This window comes from Choristoneura fumiferana, chromosome Z (assembly GCF_025370935.1).
Source record: "Choristoneura fumiferana chromosome Z, NRCan_CFum_1, whole genome shotgun sequence".
Classification (NCBI taxonomy): Eukaryota; Metazoa; Arthropoda; class Insecta; order Lepidoptera; family Tortricidae; genus Choristoneura; species Choristoneura fumiferana.
Genome location: NC_133472.1, coordinates 16,826,377 through 16,843,800, shown reverse-complemented (window position 1 = coordinate 16,843,800; position 17,424 = coordinate 16,826,377). Strand labels below are relative to the sequence as shown.

At 39.8% G+C, this 17,424-nt stretch overlaps 3 protein-coding genes across 3 annotated transcripts; 2 read left to right on the top strand and 1 right to left on the bottom strand.

Annotated features, from left to right (window-relative positions):
• Positions 1-80: 80 nt before the first annotated feature.
• mtDNA-helicase (mitochondrial DNA helicase) lies at positions 81-8,285 on the top strand. Its single transcript, XM_074090379.1, has 9 exons — positions 81-795; positions 1,727-2,227; positions 2,557-2,704; positions 3,228-3,384; positions 3,748-3,897; positions 4,823-5,011; positions 6,338-6,520; positions 7,042-7,128; positions 7,930-8,285. The coding sequence occupies exons 1-9, from the start codon at positions 534-536 to the stop codon at positions 8,203-8,205; spliced, it is 1,953 nt and encodes a 650-aa protein (XP_073946480.1). The 5' UTR covers positions 81-533; the 3' UTR covers positions 8,206-8,285.
• A 2,298-nt stretch (positions 8,286-10,583) lies between these two features.
• Positions 10,584-14,543, bottom strand: Plekhm1 (Pleckstrin homology and RUN domain containing M1). The gene has a single exon (XM_074090367.1). The coding sequence runs from the start codon at positions 14,337-14,339 to the stop codon at positions 12,243-12,245; it is 2,097 nt and encodes a 698-aa protein (XP_073946468.1). The 5' UTR covers positions 14,340-14,543; the 3' UTR covers positions 10,584-12,242.
• A 651-nt stretch (positions 14,544-15,194) lies between these two features.
• On the top strand, positions 15,195-17,039 carry LOC141429834 (protein cereblon-like). Its single transcript, XM_074090401.1, has 5 exons — positions 15,195-15,244; positions 15,332-15,644; positions 15,761-15,960; positions 16,432-16,606; positions 16,977-17,039. Exons 2-5 carry the CDS (start codon positions 15,515-15,517, stop codon positions 17,021-17,023), a joined length of 552 nt encoding a protein of 183 aa, XP_073946502.1. The 5' UTR covers positions 15,195-15,244; positions 15,332-15,514; the 3' UTR covers positions 17,024-17,039.
• Positions 17,040-17,424: the final 385 nt, after the last annotated feature.

The window sequence follows — 17,424 nt, the reverse complement described above, 5'->3', positions numbered from 1 at the left end:
CGACGTGTTTATCCACCCTCGCCGTACCGGCTCGGATGGCTATATGAACGTCTCGGGTAAAATGGCTCGTTTTCTGCTCTTACTGTTACAGTAGGTACAGTCTACTATTATTAAAACACTCCATCCATGTCAATTTTCAAGTCAATCTCATCACTATAGAAGTGGTTGAAATTCTTCTTGCAAAATTTCATTCATACAAACCAAACAACATTTTCAAGATAATTATAGGCTTGTATAATTTAATAGGTCCATTCATCTACAAGCCAAGCAGAGTCTACAAGGACTTCTAAAATAATGACTTGGCTTTCCTTAAAGTCTTCTTACCAAGCCATAATCTCCAAAAAATGTGACATCTTTGCTCCTTTGTCCTATGCTCTTTACCTTTGTCCTATGAAAGAATCAATGGTTTAAAAAAAACAGTGAGAGTACTAAGAGATACTAACGTTTCATAAGTGAGGTTATGTTTTGTAAACATTTTATGGTTTAGTTTAATCGAAATTGTAATATCAAATTATTGCTAAACCGCCGGAATAATGTTGAAATCTGTAATAGTATTAAAACATCGACCTGTTAAATCAGTTATTAATGCATTTAATTGCGATTGTGTGCGGAGGAGAGTTCACAATGTAGAGTTAAACGATATTCCAAAGATAACCGCTACTGAAATTCGTAAGTTATTGAGACAGAAAGGTTTCCCCGTGCAAGATGGATTTACATCTCTCACTACGAAATGCACTATCTGCACGGCCGGTGAAAAATGTAGCGAAACTAAACTGTTTATCAACAAAACGAATGGTAAGTAGGCAATGTTTTATTGTATTAATTTGAAAGTAGCTAAATCTTTGATTTAGGTGTCTACCTATGTATCTGTTCATGTAACTAGGGTTGCTAGGCGTCCGGATAAAGCTGGCAAAGTTAGGCTTTTTCAATGCTTGTCCGGCCAAATTAAACAGTGTCCGGCCTGTCCGGCTTTTGTTAGGCTTTTTGCAACTGACTAGTGACTATAAATTCATAAAAATAAAAATGATAATAACCGTAGACATGACATACAAAATTTTTGTCATACAGGTATACTAAGACACAAAATCCCTACTTAATGTTATAAATGCAAAAGTAAATGTGTAATAAACAAGTACACGATAAATTTTGATATGTATTAGTGGACTGTGGTGCATTGACCTACATAGGTTGGAAAGTTGGTTTAATTTATTGGAGTTGATCCCTGGATGAGGCAGATTATGTACATGAAGAATAATATTCATATTATGAATTTATTCACAAGTCTTGTATGTTTTATGACATTTGATTAAGCTAATGTTTGTAAAATCTACCCAAGTGCTAAGTATGTATTCTTGTGATAATCTGTTGCCCAGTATCCATAGTACAAGCTTTGTTTAGTTTTACACTCATAGGTGTATTGCAAATCACACCATTTCAGAAAATTCCAGGGTAGGCAGGGCCTGGACCTGTCTACCATGCTGGGGGGCTGGCGGCACAAGCTCATGGGCAGGCACCATGAATTGATCCAATTTACACACCCCTAGGTACAGTCACCAGCATTAATATCTGCCACAGCGATGTTTGCAAAAATATCTGACACATCCTTCAGGCCCTAGAAATAAAGTGGTATCAGATATGCACGCTTGTTGTGTCAGATATTGGTGCTGGTGGCTGTATATATTATTGGTGTAAATTTTCCCATGACATTATGTATTTATTGTTACAGGTTATTTCCTCTGCCCAAACTGTAATGTTCATGGGGACTGGAACATTTTGGAAAAACAAGTAAAGAAGACTAAAGTGGATTCTGCCACAAAAGAATATATTGAAAAGTGCCTGAAACAAAATGAGCAATTTCAAAAAGACTGGCAGGTGCTAGTTAGTGAAACATCTCCACTGTTGAGACTAACAGAATCTGAACTCTTGGAATTATCAAAGTTGTTTGAATTTTCGGCACCTCTGACAGATAAGGATACAAGCAAAGTTTTATGTGATGTTCGGGTCTCAAAAGACCATACGATTTTGTATTTTCCATTAAAAAACTCTTTGGAAAATGTGGTTGGCTATCGCAAAATACAGGCTGGTAAAGAGGAAGAAGCAGAAACACATGACTTGTCTGGTGCTGGCCTGTTTTGGGGCAGAGCTACTAAAGTAAGCCGTAATGATCAGGCAATATTAGTCAACAGTGTACATGATATTTTACATTTAGCTGCTCACAAGGTGCATGGTACGTTCAAAACATACCAGTGATTACAATGTGTTGCTTTGTGCAAAGTTAAATTTCTACTAATTATTAATTTAAATGTTTATTTTGCATGTTCTTACTTAGGTCGCAAAGAGGACTTTTAATAAGAATATCTTTGCAAAAATAATTCAAACAAAATTTGAACAGATAGTTATTTTTTCGCAAAAAAAAATTTAAATGACATTAAATTAACAAGCAATACAAAATTAATGAAGTATAAAATAATTACATGATACTTTTGATTTTTCTTATACTAGGTATATTCTATACTGGTTTGTTTAATAATCTAATATAATGTTCTGAATATGCAGGCACACTAGTATGGTTAAGCAACAGCAGCCTCCCTCCTACAGTGCTTCCTGCTCTTGAAAGCTACCAAAAGCTCTGCCTGTGGGGGGACTGGGAGAACATGCATGATGTGGCTGAGAAATTGGGTGAAGATAGATGCCGGTTTATAAGGTTAGTGTTTCAAATAATTTGATTATGAAAAGGCTTATCTGATTCTGAGTGCAGAAGGAACTACTGGTGTTGTTACCTTTTGTTAAAAAAGTTATGAAAAAATAAGCCCCCATGTTTGCTGAGACATAATTTGCGTTTCCTACCTACCTACTCCCTATTGGATATAGATCCCACTTGTCTCACTCATTACACTGTGTTGTTTGTTACAAATAGCCAAATCCCTCTAAATATGTGACGTACGTTCCAGGGAGTTGGGGACGCGCAACCAAGTTTTTTAGCTGGTGAGAGTCCGGCACCGTCAACCATAATGGTTTTTCCCGACTGCACGCAGCTGTCTCCTATTAAAGCACTTAATATACACAAAATTTAAAAATGAAAATCAAGAATTTAAATAAAAGCAAGGACATAGTGTCTTATGCCCTTAAGGCAACTCATGTACTCAACAAAAAAAAATATGTGAAGTAATTTTATGGATGAAGGAAGGTTTAGATTGTATTAACACGTAAAGGGGTGACTCCGTCAGGCCGACAGACGGGCTGGTGACGGCGGCGGAGGCGGCACGCGCGGGGCTGTCGCTGCGCGCGCTGGTGGCGGCGGCGCGCCCGGCCGCGCACCGCGCCATCACCACGTTCGCGGCGCTGAGGGACGACGTCTATGCCGACCTCACCAACCTCGACAAGGTATGGCGATACATTGGCTACAGCAGCGGGTGGCAACCTTTTGACAGGCAAGGGCCACATAGTTCACAAAACATTCAGTGCAAGCAAGTGCCAAAATATCCACTGTGGTCTCTTCATTTGCGTTGCATGAAGAACATCCGTCCTACAGGTGCCGGCACTGGACTGGCCATATGACAATGTGTTAAAAAACCACTGCCGGGGTAGGTGCAAGATCTTGAGTAGAGACCGCGGCTCAACAAACCGAGTGGACAAAGTGAAGTGACTGTATGCGAAAGATAGCTGGCTGAAGCTAGTTGCAGAACTCTGAAACGGCGCGTTTAAAAGACTGATGATGATGATGATTTGTTAGTATGTTCTGTCCAGGTGCGCGGCGTGAAGTGGCGGCGGTTCCCGGCGCTGACGCGGCTGCTGGGCGGGCACCGGCGCGGCGAGCTGACCGTGCTCACCGGCCCCACCGGCTGCGGCAAGACCACGCTCTGCGCGGAGATGTCGCTCGACCTCGCGCAACAAGGGGTAACCGTCCTCACCACTCACCTATTTATAAGTGAAGAATGTGTAGGATCCGATTCAGTGCATCGCCGCGAGAGTACGTCCCTACCGTTATCGTTGACACATAGTGAAGAGAGGTCTCTTTGACAGTTTTGTCTCTCATAAATGTACTCTGTGACTGAGTGAGAAATATGTGCATGCCTTCCATAGCAGCGCCCTTTCTGAAAAGAGTCACTATGCGACCTTGTACCGCTCCTATGTCGTTTCACAACTTAGCACCGTTCAACTTCTTTGCACATCGGTAAAGGCTCGTACCCTCGTAAGAGAATAAAAATGCGATGCGAGTTAATACCGCGAAGCACCTCAGGCTAAAAACTATGTAAGGCTCTATCTATTTTTACCGGGCAGCTTCGCACACGGCTTCTGAATGCTGGTGGTAGGTCGTGTCCCATTCCGCGGTAAATTCAGACAGACTACATACAAATGTTAAGACGCGACTAAGCGATTTCGCTGCCGTATGCCGAGTGCGCACCCTTTCGACACCTACCTAAAATATACTACGACAAGTTGACATGATGCACATATACCGAGCGAGTTATGCTGGAAGCTTGCTTATCTACCATTGAGTGCGCTCTTAAGCCAAGTTTAGACTTACATGAAAAATCATGCAAGTTGCATTACATTGCGGCGCTCGAATGACCACTACAAACTCGTTGGCTTTACAGCCTCGCAATGAAGTGCTACTTGCACGATTTTTCTTGCAAGTCTAAAATCGGCTTTAGACAGTTCAATGGTACTGGCTACTTGACAGGCGAAATATCCCTCGATGGCGTTAGTATCGTGACGTCACGTCCGTTTGAAGTTACGGTCTTGCTTAGCGATATTTCGCCTGTTAAGTAGCCCTCATTCTATCATCTTTGACCACGGGGTGATAAGGTTGTACACACAGGTGACCACTCTGTGGGGCAGCTTCGAGATCCGCAACTCGCGTCTGGCGCGCACCATGCTGCAGCAGCTGGCGGGCGTCCCGTTGGAGCAGCACCTCCACGACTTCAACACCTTCGCCGACGACTTCCAGAAGCTACCCATCTACTACCTCGCTTTCCACGGACAGCAGCCCATCAAAGTTGTAATGGAGGTAACACTAGTGATCATCTGCTGGGCTTTAGTTTTTCAATAGGTGTTTATTGGTTTCGAGTGACCATCACGATAGTTATGCTCTGTCTTCTCTTACCTGCCATGTAACTACGATGCACTCATACTTACTCATTATACGACAACGGTAAAGTCAAAAGGAAGTGTTACGATTTTAGTAGTATTAATTTATGTTTGTATTTTCGTGTGTTTTCCATCGCAGTACAAAGACTACTGGTCTGGTTTTAATAAATGAAGTATCAATCGATTCGTTGTTTTTAGGTAGCCGTAGGTAGCTGCGGCCCAGTTCAGCGCATTCTTTCGCATCGAAGCCAAGCTCCGTATTGTTTGGTTTGTTTTAAAAATAGCGCCATGATGTAATGGTCGGTAAAATCTAGTGTAGCAAAATTAAAGATCGCCCCGGGCCTCAAAAAGTGTTAGTCCACCATTGGCTAGACCTAACTGGTAATAAATCATTTAATTTCATTTCAACCTAACTTAGCTATTACTGGCCAGGCGGACTGCATTACAACTGTAACGTAACCGCATCTGCCTATTTCAATCGCAGCCAGCGTGCAGTGTGCTGGCTGCAATGGAACTGCAATGAAAAGTGTAGCTGTAATGCATTCCGTCTGTACTAGCCCTAATAGTCAAGTGAAACAAGAAGAAGAAGAAGCAAGTGTACAAAACAAATGTATTATGTACAGTTGTTTTCCATCGTATATTATCGGAAAACTTCGCATTTATGTTGGTCTCTCAATTAGCTTCAGTACCCATCGTACAGCCGTTTTGGCATTTGATACTAAATAATAAAGATCCGAGGGTTCGAGGACATATATCATGATATATATCCGATATATATCAAATGATTTTTTAATATATATATCAATACAAAAATTGGTTTAAAAAATTGATATTATTAAGTAATTTTTAGCTCGTTTTGGCCTTTGTTACTGTATTTCTACTTCCCAAATGGCGTTGGAGTAGTTAAAAGATACCATAATACTTAGGCGTCGTGTCAGAAAATTTCGTTACGAAAGAGTAAGTTTTTGTTCTGTTTATTCTATTATTTTTTTACAAAGAAAGTAATTGATAAAGTGCAGAAACAATTTTACGTAATTTATTTTAGAAATAATAATATGGCTTTAATACAAAATGGATTTATAAATATCAACTTTTGATATATATCGGATATATTTTCGAACCCTAAAAACTGTCACTCGTTTAATACAATAATTGATTGACACTTCGAGTGCCGTCGTATTCCGATTGTGATCTGAGTTTACGTGATGGAAATACATTGTACATGTGTAACACTTGTGGTGTCCAGGCGGTGGAGCACGCGCGCTACATGCACGGCATCCGGCACGTGGTGGTGGACAACGTGCAGTTCATGCTCGGGCTGGACGAGCGCGAGGACCGCTACGCGCGCCAGGACGCCGTCGTGGCCGCGTTCCGCGCCTTCGCCACCACGCGGCACACGCACGTCACGCTCGTCATGCATCCCAGGAAGGTACCTACCGCCTAAACTAGACATTGCCCCAGCCCCCAGCCGTGTGTGTAGCGTTTGACTCAACTCAAATTCCCTAGTTCGTATGTTGCACTCGGTGGAACCCTATCGCAAAGAGCCTCTCAAGATTTATTTTAATACGGTAAATGCTGACTGCGACAGGGTTATACTGTTTAACACGCACAAGCTAGATATAGCTGACGCGGTTTGCACGGAGCTGGTGGACGGCTATTGAAAAATAATGAGCAGGGCTAACTGCGCGCGTCGCGTGCATAGGATTTTACCTGTACCCGCGCACGCGCCAACTAGCATTGTTTGTTAGGTATATTGACGTAGGTAGGTATAGTTTTTAAATTTGCGAATTTTCTTGAGATGCAAGAAAATTTGTATCAAGTTGTTAATCACATAGACTACTAATGTTCATTATAACAATTAACTCATAGGGTCGATAAATCGCCTCTGTCTTGAAAGGGTTTATGTAGTTTCTTACAATAGCGCTAATACTGCTTACCTTTCCCTGCCAGGAACGTGATTCGGAAGATCTCTCAACAAGTTCAATATTCGGCAGCGCCAAAGCATCTCAAGAAGCAGACAATGTCCTTATCATACAGGTAAACATTTCATTTAATGAAGAGTAACTTTTGGTCAAGTGCTATACAAATTGCTTTTTAGCCAAGCAGTATCAACTAGTTAATTTTTAACATAATTAATATAATTATTATTAACCCCTTAGAAGCTACAGTATAGAATAAACAAAATAAAATTAACCTAAACCTATAATATAAACTACAAACTAAGACCTAAACTACAACCTAAAAACCACCATTCCGCGTCGTACCCGGCTCAAAGGTGCCCATAATGCCAGCCGCATTTCCCCGCTGTATGGCCAGCACCACCTGCTGAACCAGGTACGACCCGGAGCGGGGGTCGCAACCCCTGTCCCGTAGCCTACGGCCCAGCTCCCACACCAAAGATTTCGCTTCAGCCCCCCCAAGGACCAGCCGTCTCGACCGCAAAAGGCACGAAGTCATACGTTGGCTCCAAAGCTGAGTACTTGAGGTGCTTAGACCGCGCGGCATTCTCAGCCGCGACTCCAGATGACCTCGACGTGCAACCTAAGTGAGATGGCGCGAAGGTACTCACGCACGTCGCATCCCACAAGAGGCAACGTCCCCTCTGCCAAGGAACCAACGTAAGCCCATCCCTCTTGCCGTCACTACGATCAACCCCGGAGGCTCCAACACAGGGCACATTCGCTTGCACCATCGCTCGGCAAATGAGGCCGTTGATGCAGTGATGCCGCGAGAAGCGGCCAGCACACCGCTGACAACTGAGGCCGTGGAGGCCATCCTCCTCCACCATCAACCCCATACATATTATTATAAATAGTAATAAATACCACTTGTTTTCAGGACAAACGCCTGACTGCGGTACGTGGCAAAAAATACTTACAAGTCGCTAAAAACCGATACAGCGGAGACCTCGGTATCGTGCCCTTGGAATTCGACAAGGACGCGCTCAGCTACCAAGCGAAAAAAAAAAGCAAAGTGAAATCTGAAGAGTTGCTCGAACAATGCTTTGTGGACTTTGCGGTGCCGGGCGCTGCGCCCCGCGCCGCCGCGCCGCGCGCCCCCCGCGACGCGCCAGATACACTCACCGACATATTAAACTTAAATAGAACTAGATAGCATTTGTTTCGTGAAATTAATGGACACTGTACAAAATATGTAAATATACCTACCTATTTATAATGAGATTTTAAACCGTGGTACTTAGTTTGCTTTTCGCGCATGGCCTGCCTATTTTCAAAACCTCTATTGCTTATTCACTTTGACCATTACAGCATCTGCAATTTCTAGATATAACGATAAGTACTTATGTATACTTTGTTGTTTGAAGTAGATTGGCAAAAAAACTCGTAAAATAATGTCACTAGGAATATTGTAAGCATCGGAGACATCAACTTCATGAAAACACTTGCGAAGCCCCAAGAGGCACGAGACCGTCGGCGGTCGCCAGCGCCTAACGCCGCCACTGTTCGTAAATTAGTTAATTAAAAACACGATGGCATATTTGCAGTATAATATATGCGCATAACGCAATTATACGCACAATAGAAACTTCCCGCGACAACCGTAGGGCTCGAGCGTCCAAGCGTAGTTCAGTATTTTGACATTTCAATGGCTTATTCGATAAGCCTTATTGTACCTATTTGGGATAGTAAATTCAGACTTGAAATCAAAGAAGCAAATACTGTAGGAAAACAACAAATAATATTTAAGTTTTATTAAAGATGGCAAAACTTTAATTACAATTTTATAGTCAGATTGCAGCTACTAGATGTGTAGTATAGTGTTGTTAGTTGTAATAGCTACATCAATTACAATACGTTAACTTTCGCCTATTAGCATAAGTATCAGGACATAGTAGCCCGGCCGCAGGTAGGTGTTGAGTTGAGCTAGTTTAAGGTCACAGCTTATTACAGCCACCCGGCACCCGACCAGCACCGCTACGCCTCTAGCGGTTAGTATTCTTCATATGGATTTGTATGGGCATGCGCTCACTACATCAACTCCGTAGCGTCACCGGATCGCCTCACTCGCAAGGTTGCTAGGAGCCTAGGAGCGGACGGCGGCGTAGTACTTTAACGTTTTCTAAAATACTACCCCTTAATCAGCGAAACAGTTTCAAAGTTGGTACGAATTGCGATTAATTACGTATGTAGTTTGATTTCTGAATTGTCTAAAACAACGTCTGTCTTTATTTGTATTTCCATGTAATCCTCCGAAAAAATAATCAAACACAAAAAAAGGATCGCAGAAAGTAAATTTATGTTACCCCAAATTTAACGCGAGCGAACCCGCGGGCAAAACCTAGTAGTACATAACTGCAGAGGCCATGAAGTAAGGGATTGAGTGACGATTTTGGGGTAGACAGCAGAGTCGTAGGCGAGGCCGGATAAAACAAGTCCACCAATCCCTGTTCTGCCTGAGGATTGAGTAAGTCTGTTGTTCCCTATTCACTTCTACAGATAGTTTGAGTCCCTGAGAAGGACATAGGATAGCTTTTATCCCAGAAAATTGCTTAATTCCCGCGGGATAGCGATGAAAGGATTCTACGCGGACGGAGTGGCGGGTAACAGCTACTATTGAATAAAATACCTTATCTTCAATTACCTTGCTCATTGCAAACTAGGGAGAAGGGTATTGCTCGTTGAGTCGCTCGAGACAGCCAGCAAGGATGCCCAGTGTCCACTTTGGGCCCGGTTCGAAAATATCGTAACTGTGCTGTTCACGGTGCAATATGCACCACAAGCAAGTACCAAGCCTAACCTTATTATAATTATAACTATACTTAATATAATTATAAGTGGATATGATTTGAGCTGTGAATAGATAGATATTCTATCGAGTGTCGAAGTTCTCGAACGATAAAGAAACATGTGTGTGTTGTTATCGGGCCATATTGCACAATGAACTTGCGTAATTAATTATTGCGATGTGACCTTTTTTTCAAACAGCAGCAAGGTTTCTGTGTGATTTAAGAATTGCACATTATAATCTATTAGACCTAAATACAGACCATATCTTACCGAAACGATAAGAACAGCCAGATATTCAATTCGTTCTAATCCAAAAAAAGGTTCTCGTTATATGTACAGTCGCCATCAGTTATTTCGGAGCGGCCAAGGTGATCAAAAATATCGCTACGCGAACTCTAATACCTTAATAATAGAGTGCATGTGCCGATATTTTTGACCACCTCGGCCGCTCCGAAATATCTGATGGCATCTGTACGTGAAATCGAATGAACATAAATGAATAATTCAAGAACGAGGGGCAAAAACCTGACCAGCGCGGGGCCTGCAGTTTAGGTACTGAGCGCGCAGATATTTTAGACAGATTTTAACAAGTTCTCTATGTTGATAATGTTAATAGACTTCGGAAAAATGTTACAGCATATTGTTACATACCTAATGTGCATTAAGTTGTTTAATTTGCCATTAGAATCAGAATACGCTCAAGTTTTTCTATGTACTGTACTGCTAAGTAATTAATAATGCAAATTACTTTCAAACATAAAATAAGATTTATTGTTATATGCAGACAGACTAATATCCTTAACATTATCAGCCGCTAATATATTTATCCCTCCTTTTTTTATCCTGATTTGGACATTTTGGACACACTTAAAAAATTACAATGTAATCAGGAAACGCGTTTTATCTATAAATAAAATAGGTACATACACATCTTGAGTTTCATGATACTATATTAATTATAAGTTCACTTACAAATAGGTAATAACTACAAAAAAGATTGTTATAATGTGGTTTGTTGCAGTATTGACATTAAACTTGATACATGATAGTACTAAGTAAAAGGAAATTACAAATGTGAATGTAAGTTGATATGAATTGCTAGTAGTATTTTAATCAATAATTCCTAACTTATCAACCCCAGAACGATAATGCATAGATTGAACCTTTAACTGTTATAATCTGAAAGCTATATACCTGGAGAGCTAGTCCCAGCTTTTACTACTACTTTGGTGTAACCTGAGATTATTCTTCTACTTACAGTGGAAATAGCTGGGAATTCTTATTCTCAGTAGTGTAGCAATATCCCAACTGGGCCTTTAAATTTGTCTCTGTGTGCATCACGACTTGTCATATTTTGTCTCTATGTACTGACAAAAATTGAAATTCATCATTCAAATTGGCTTACTTTAACAAAAAAAAAATACAATAACAAGAAAAGAAACCCACATCCTTTTTGAAGTCTTTAAATTTTATCTTATAATAGGTATAAGCCAAGACAACGGCAAATAAATTACATTAGTGACATCTTATCTTAAACAATAACATGCCAATTATTTAAATAATTTGTCACATGTACTAAAATATATTGACAGCAGATAGCTGCAACGCATACAAAAAGAACAAAGTCAACATAATATTCAAAGACTCCCAAATGGTTTGGGCGCATTATGTCCCACTCGCAAAACGTCCCACAGCCATAATTACGTCCCACTCGGTAAGTCGTCTTTGCAAACGGCCCCTTATGCAAAAAATCCCATTCGCATAACGTCCCTTAACGATTTTCCTGCTATTAACCGCCACAATAAATAGTATAGTCAGCTAGGCATAGACAGCAGAAGTAAACGAAGAGCCCAAAATGATTTGATCACGACTTTATCGTAAAACCTATGGCGTACACGGGACATTTTGCGAAATAAACTTTTGCGAATGGGACACTTTGCGAACGGGACATTTTGCGCTCGGGACATTTTGCGAAAGGAACGCCTTGCGAACGGGATATTTTGTGAAAGGGACATTCTGCGAAAAGGACGTAATTTATGTGAAGGGATATTTTGTGGAAGGGCCGTTTTGGGAATGGGACATTTATAAAAGGGACCTTTTGCGAAAGGGACAAAATAACTAGATCAAAATTGTTGGAACAAAAACTGCATGAACTTTTAAAGTACTGGAATAAAACTGACTTTCTATTACAGGATTTGGTGAGATAAGATTAAATAACCAGATAGTTCGTTGTACCCAGATAGATAATTGAAGTCCTTTTTTCATCTGTAGTTGAAACACTGAAGAACTTAACTACATATTTAAATTGAAAGATGTAGGCGGAGTGATAGTATTTGATAATAGCGAACTCAAATTTACAACTATATTAAAATAAGAAAAACCGCTTAGTACTCTGCAATTTGTCTAAGACAGTATTGGATTGATTGTGCGATTTTGTTTCCTTTTACATTTTGGACATGGCATGTTGGAGTTAAAGCATTTTATGTGAAATACACTGGAGCATTCATCACACCTGTATGTGCTGCTTGTCTCAAATGGATACAATATTTTTGGATCTCTGCACACTTCACATATAAAACCTTTCTGATTGCAAAGCCAACAATTAAGAACATGTGTTTTGGCAAAGTTTACAACTTTTTCTAACTGCAATAATAAAGAACCATTAGGTATTTGTGCCAAATCAGATATAGTGTACAAATGCACATGGTCATACAGGTACTCCCTTGGCCATACTCGTTTCTGCAATTCTTCAATGACTGGTTCACGGCAAGTAAATATATAAGCTCTTAGAAAATTTAGTTGAATTCTCAGTTCCTGCAGTTGTGCCATATCAGATACACCACAATATATCTTTGGATTCAGTTTCTTCATATCAATCCATGGATGATGCTGGAATTCTAACAAAAATAAAGCAGATTTTTTAGATACTGGGTACCTCTTGAAGTCCCAATTATGTATCACTCGGGCAGGAATAATAAAGAAGTTGTTGTCCATACAATTTGAACAGTAATACTCCCCAGTAAATGCACAAACTTTGGCTTTAGAAATTGTGCTGCCCAACAAATCTTGACATCCTTTGCACTGGTAATTCTGATGATCAAGCCCATGTTCTCTGGAGAGGGTTCCAAGTTGCTGTATCATTTTTTGAAGTTCTGTTACAGTAAAAGATCCAGTAACAGAGTTTGATACAATCTCAAAGCCCAATCCCTGCAGCATGGGGTCCTCTGGTGTGACTGCTTCTGTTTGTGGTTCTATAAGTACAGTATCATCTGTGTTCAATTTCAATTCATTGTGAATATCTTTCATTATATCTCGTAGATTTGGGGTGTTGACACATTTTTCAGACAAATTATTTGTATTATCCACAAGAGATGACAGACTTTTTAACTCTGGTGTTTTAATGAGGCTACTGCCATGAGAGGAGTTAGAATTTATAGAACAATTCATTTCATCATTTTTGTCCATAGACCACCCTTTGCCACTCAGTGAGTTTCCTGTGACCAATAAATCTGTGCCAGCCAGCAATGGTTCATCATCTGTATTAATACCATGGTCAGCCACAATGTCGTGTTCTTGGCTTGTAGATGGTTGTTCTGAGGGTGGAAGATAGTTTTCATCATCTTGGTTATAACTTGTTTCTTTTTTAACACTTTCTTTTTTTTCTTGTTCTATTTCCTTCTGTGCATTTACATTTGCAATGTCATTGGAATTTGACAAAATAAAATCTAAGGCCTCATCCTCATTAAGGGCAAGCATTCTTCCCAAACCAGTGATGGTGGAATTATGTGTAGGAGTGGATGCAACCTTAGGTTTATTGTCCTCATCACACATAGTGCTTGCCACATCCAGGCCTGCACTGATGGGAGCTGCACGCAGGGTGGGAACCCACAAACCAGCCAGCATCAACACTGGCTCTGGCCAATAGTTTAATAAACTAGAGTTTGTTGGCAAATTAAACTGAATGCATGTTTCTAAGCCCTCAATGAGTTTCTGTGCCACTTCTAAAATTTCAGAATCACAAACAAAAGCAGATTTATTATAGAATGGTCTGACTGCAGATATATTTCTCAGAAGGGTAGCCATGTAGGATGACAGAAGACATTCATTGAGAGCAATGCGGAGCCACGCTCTGCACTGTCCGATTTCGGTGTTGATCTGCGGCAGTGACGAAATCTCGTCGATGTTCTGCCGGTGCGACAGCACCAGCACCAGCGGCCAGAAGTTTGGCTGTGGCCGATGATCGGGGTCTCCAGAAAGAACATTTTTTGCTTTCCGTAAAAAAGTATCTTTTAGACCGTGTAGAAAAACAGCTTCAAGAGCGGTGCACAAAGTGTTGGTGGAGTCGGTCGATCCGAGAACACTATGAAAGTTTTCTTCGAACTGATTATTATACTGAATATCTTTAACGCATTCTGACAAGTTACTTATCAATGAGTCTTTTAAAATCGCGTCACGGCTGCGTACACTGAAACTAGACGCTACATTCTTGAAAAAGGACATGACTTTTAAATCAATCAAGACAACAGCAAATGAACATCACTCTCCAAAAATATTGTGAAATTAACAGATTACACCGTCGTAAACCACAAAGGATTTTATCAAAGGTAAACAATAAGTATGACGCCTGTTCTGTTCTACAATGCAATCGCTAATCGCTTTAAAGTATATATAGTAGAGTATAGGCAAGCAACATAACAGCGAGCAGTTTCTACGTAGGTACTTATACTCTTTGGCGAGCAGGCAGCCAGAAGGCCTACTCCGTAACTCGAAACTCGAAGTTCGTGTTGTGCGGTCCCTCTGACACTTACTTATTTAATACGAGAGCGAGAGGGACGGTACGAAACGAACTTCGAGTTTCGTAGTAGCCCTGCAGACACAGACTCAGTGTTGCCTGAAAACTACTACGCCAGAACCTAATTTAGGAAATAATTTGGCCCCTACTAGTGCTGGCTATGGTTATATAGTTATATAATTTACCTAATGTAAAAAGTATATATGAAAATAAATTGATAGGTCTACATATGTTGTACTTAATAAATAATAAAATGATATGTCAAATAAAATGCTGTTTCATTTATGTAAACTGCTGTGCGTTATATTTTGAGTGGAGTATTTTGCTGTGCAATCAGTAATTTTGATGTGAATTCGGTTTTTTTTTTGGATAAAAAAGGACTTTCTTTGATGTGCGTATATACTACCCTTTCAAAATCACATTCAAAATGGAGTCACGTGACCAGATTTATCGCTGCAAACGAGCGACTGCAAGAGGCCGCACCTTTACGATCTTTGTCGTACTCGTACCATTCGTGGCATTCGTAGTAAAGTAATCACCAAAGTGGAAGGAGAGAAGTCTGACCACAATTTGTCAATGGTCGAGCGTCAGCAGGGCTACTACGAAACTCGAAGTTCGTATCGTACCGTTCCTCTCGCTCTCATATTGAATAGAATAAGTGTCAAGAGGGACCGCACGACACGAATTTCGAGTTTCGTAGTAGCCCTGCAGAAACAGACAGAATGACATGGCTCTCAGCTATTCGAAAATAGCTATTATTACGTGGTGTTAGGAACATTGTATTAGTGCTACTCTGTCAAATGTATACATAGAAATATTTTGTTTATCAAAATATAAAGCAACACGATATTGAATAAATTCAAAACCACCGTGTCCAATCTATATGTATGAAAAAGTTTTAAGTAAATTCAACGGCATGATCAAATTTACACACTTGTTATTGTTTAGTTTTGGGTCACAAATTTTGTACACTCTTGCTGAACAACTTGTAAAATCGGAAGATAATGGTCAAGGTACATAGCTGTCATAATATAATGAAATATAGTCGTATATAATTTGTACTTAAATAAAATAAATGAGAATTGATCCGTTAAATGTATTGCTAACAACTATTGAATCTTGTTCGTAGAACTGCTGCTTTGCCGTAAATGTGGAACCGACGTGGCGGACTCTTACTACTTGTTCAGTCATCTGAGTCCTGGAGCTCGTAAAACCCAAAAAAGAAAACTTTTTGGTAAAAATGTAACAGTTCAAACTTTAGTAAACCCATTTGGTGTGCAGTTTGATGTCATAACTACAGAAAAAGCTAGATGTAACAATATGGGTCATGTAAGTACCTCATTCATAGGTATTGTTTATTCTAGAACTAGCATTTACCCACGGCTTCACTTGACTAAGGCGCTGTGAACATTATGTCAGTAGCATAACACTGGTCTGATCTGATAAATGATCAATCTCATGTCATGTCAAGTCAAAAAATCTGGCAGTAAAATTAAAATCTTTGGATTCAACTAAATTCTGAAAAAAATACTGCAAGCTCCTGAGGCCTGAGGCTAAGATTACCAGGATGAAAAGTAGCTTGTTTATTATTTCACATGTCCATTTACATATTTCAAAAATCTGTCCAGCCGTTTTATGTAGGCATAATATTAGTAGGTATTTATTCACATACTAGCTGCTTACAAAAAATGATACAAAACACAATTATAGCCTAAAACTGAATATAAACTGAACTACTACTAGGAACTAGGATTAGGGATGATGTTATCAATGAGTCATAGTATTGTTTGTGTTTGCTAGCCACAAGGAGCGGACTCATGGTTCCCCGGTTACTCCTGGCAAATCTGTACATGTCCGCACTGTGGGGCTCACCTTGGTTGGACATTTGAGAACACTTCATTAGGAACAACTGATAAACCTGTATCAGTCAAAACATTTCATGGACTTATTTTGAGCAACATTCTTGGGGAAAATTGTAAGTACTTTCCAAGGTCCAATCTACTTTTTTTAAAGAATATGATTTGAGTAAGTCAGGACAAAGATTTATGAATTGATTATTAATGTGTGGTACGTACAGATCAGTCACCATCAGATATTTCGGAGTGACCAAAGTGATCAAAAATATTGGAACTTGAACTCTAAGGCTTTGAGAATAGATTATGTTCTGATATTTTAGACCACCCCAGTGAAATCAAAATGAAAGACCATTTCTTTTTATCAAGGCTAAGGATGGACTAAATTGTCTTTTTGCTTATACTATATTAAGTACGACCTTAGCTGTGATATTTTTTTTATTTTCAAAATTAATTTTCAATTGTTTGCTAATTTTCTGTTTTTTTTTTTAGTTACAGATTCCCTCATAATGATGCCGAGTATTTATAAAATACAATAAAGCTATGAAGCAATAATTTGAGTGATTCAGTTACACCAGCCCATTCAATTCCATCAAATTATTTTTGTAACAGATTTATCCAGTCAATTTAATCAAAGGATTTTAAAAACCTCATGAAAAAATCTAACAGGTCAAGTGGTTTTTACATTACATTTTACAAGTCGAAATGTGCGATTTCTAACTAGTGATGGATTTTTTACAGCAAAAAGTTGGGGAAAATAAGTAGGGAAATCATATTAAATCTTACATAAAATGGAGGAGGGAGAGGGAGAAACCCCAGAGATATCTTACTTGCTCTTACGTGGGGGAGGGGTCAATCATTCGGGCGTAAGCGCTAAAATGCCTTCTGTTCCGCTTTGGTTTCAGAATCGGACATCAAAATAAACGTGAGGGCACGTAAT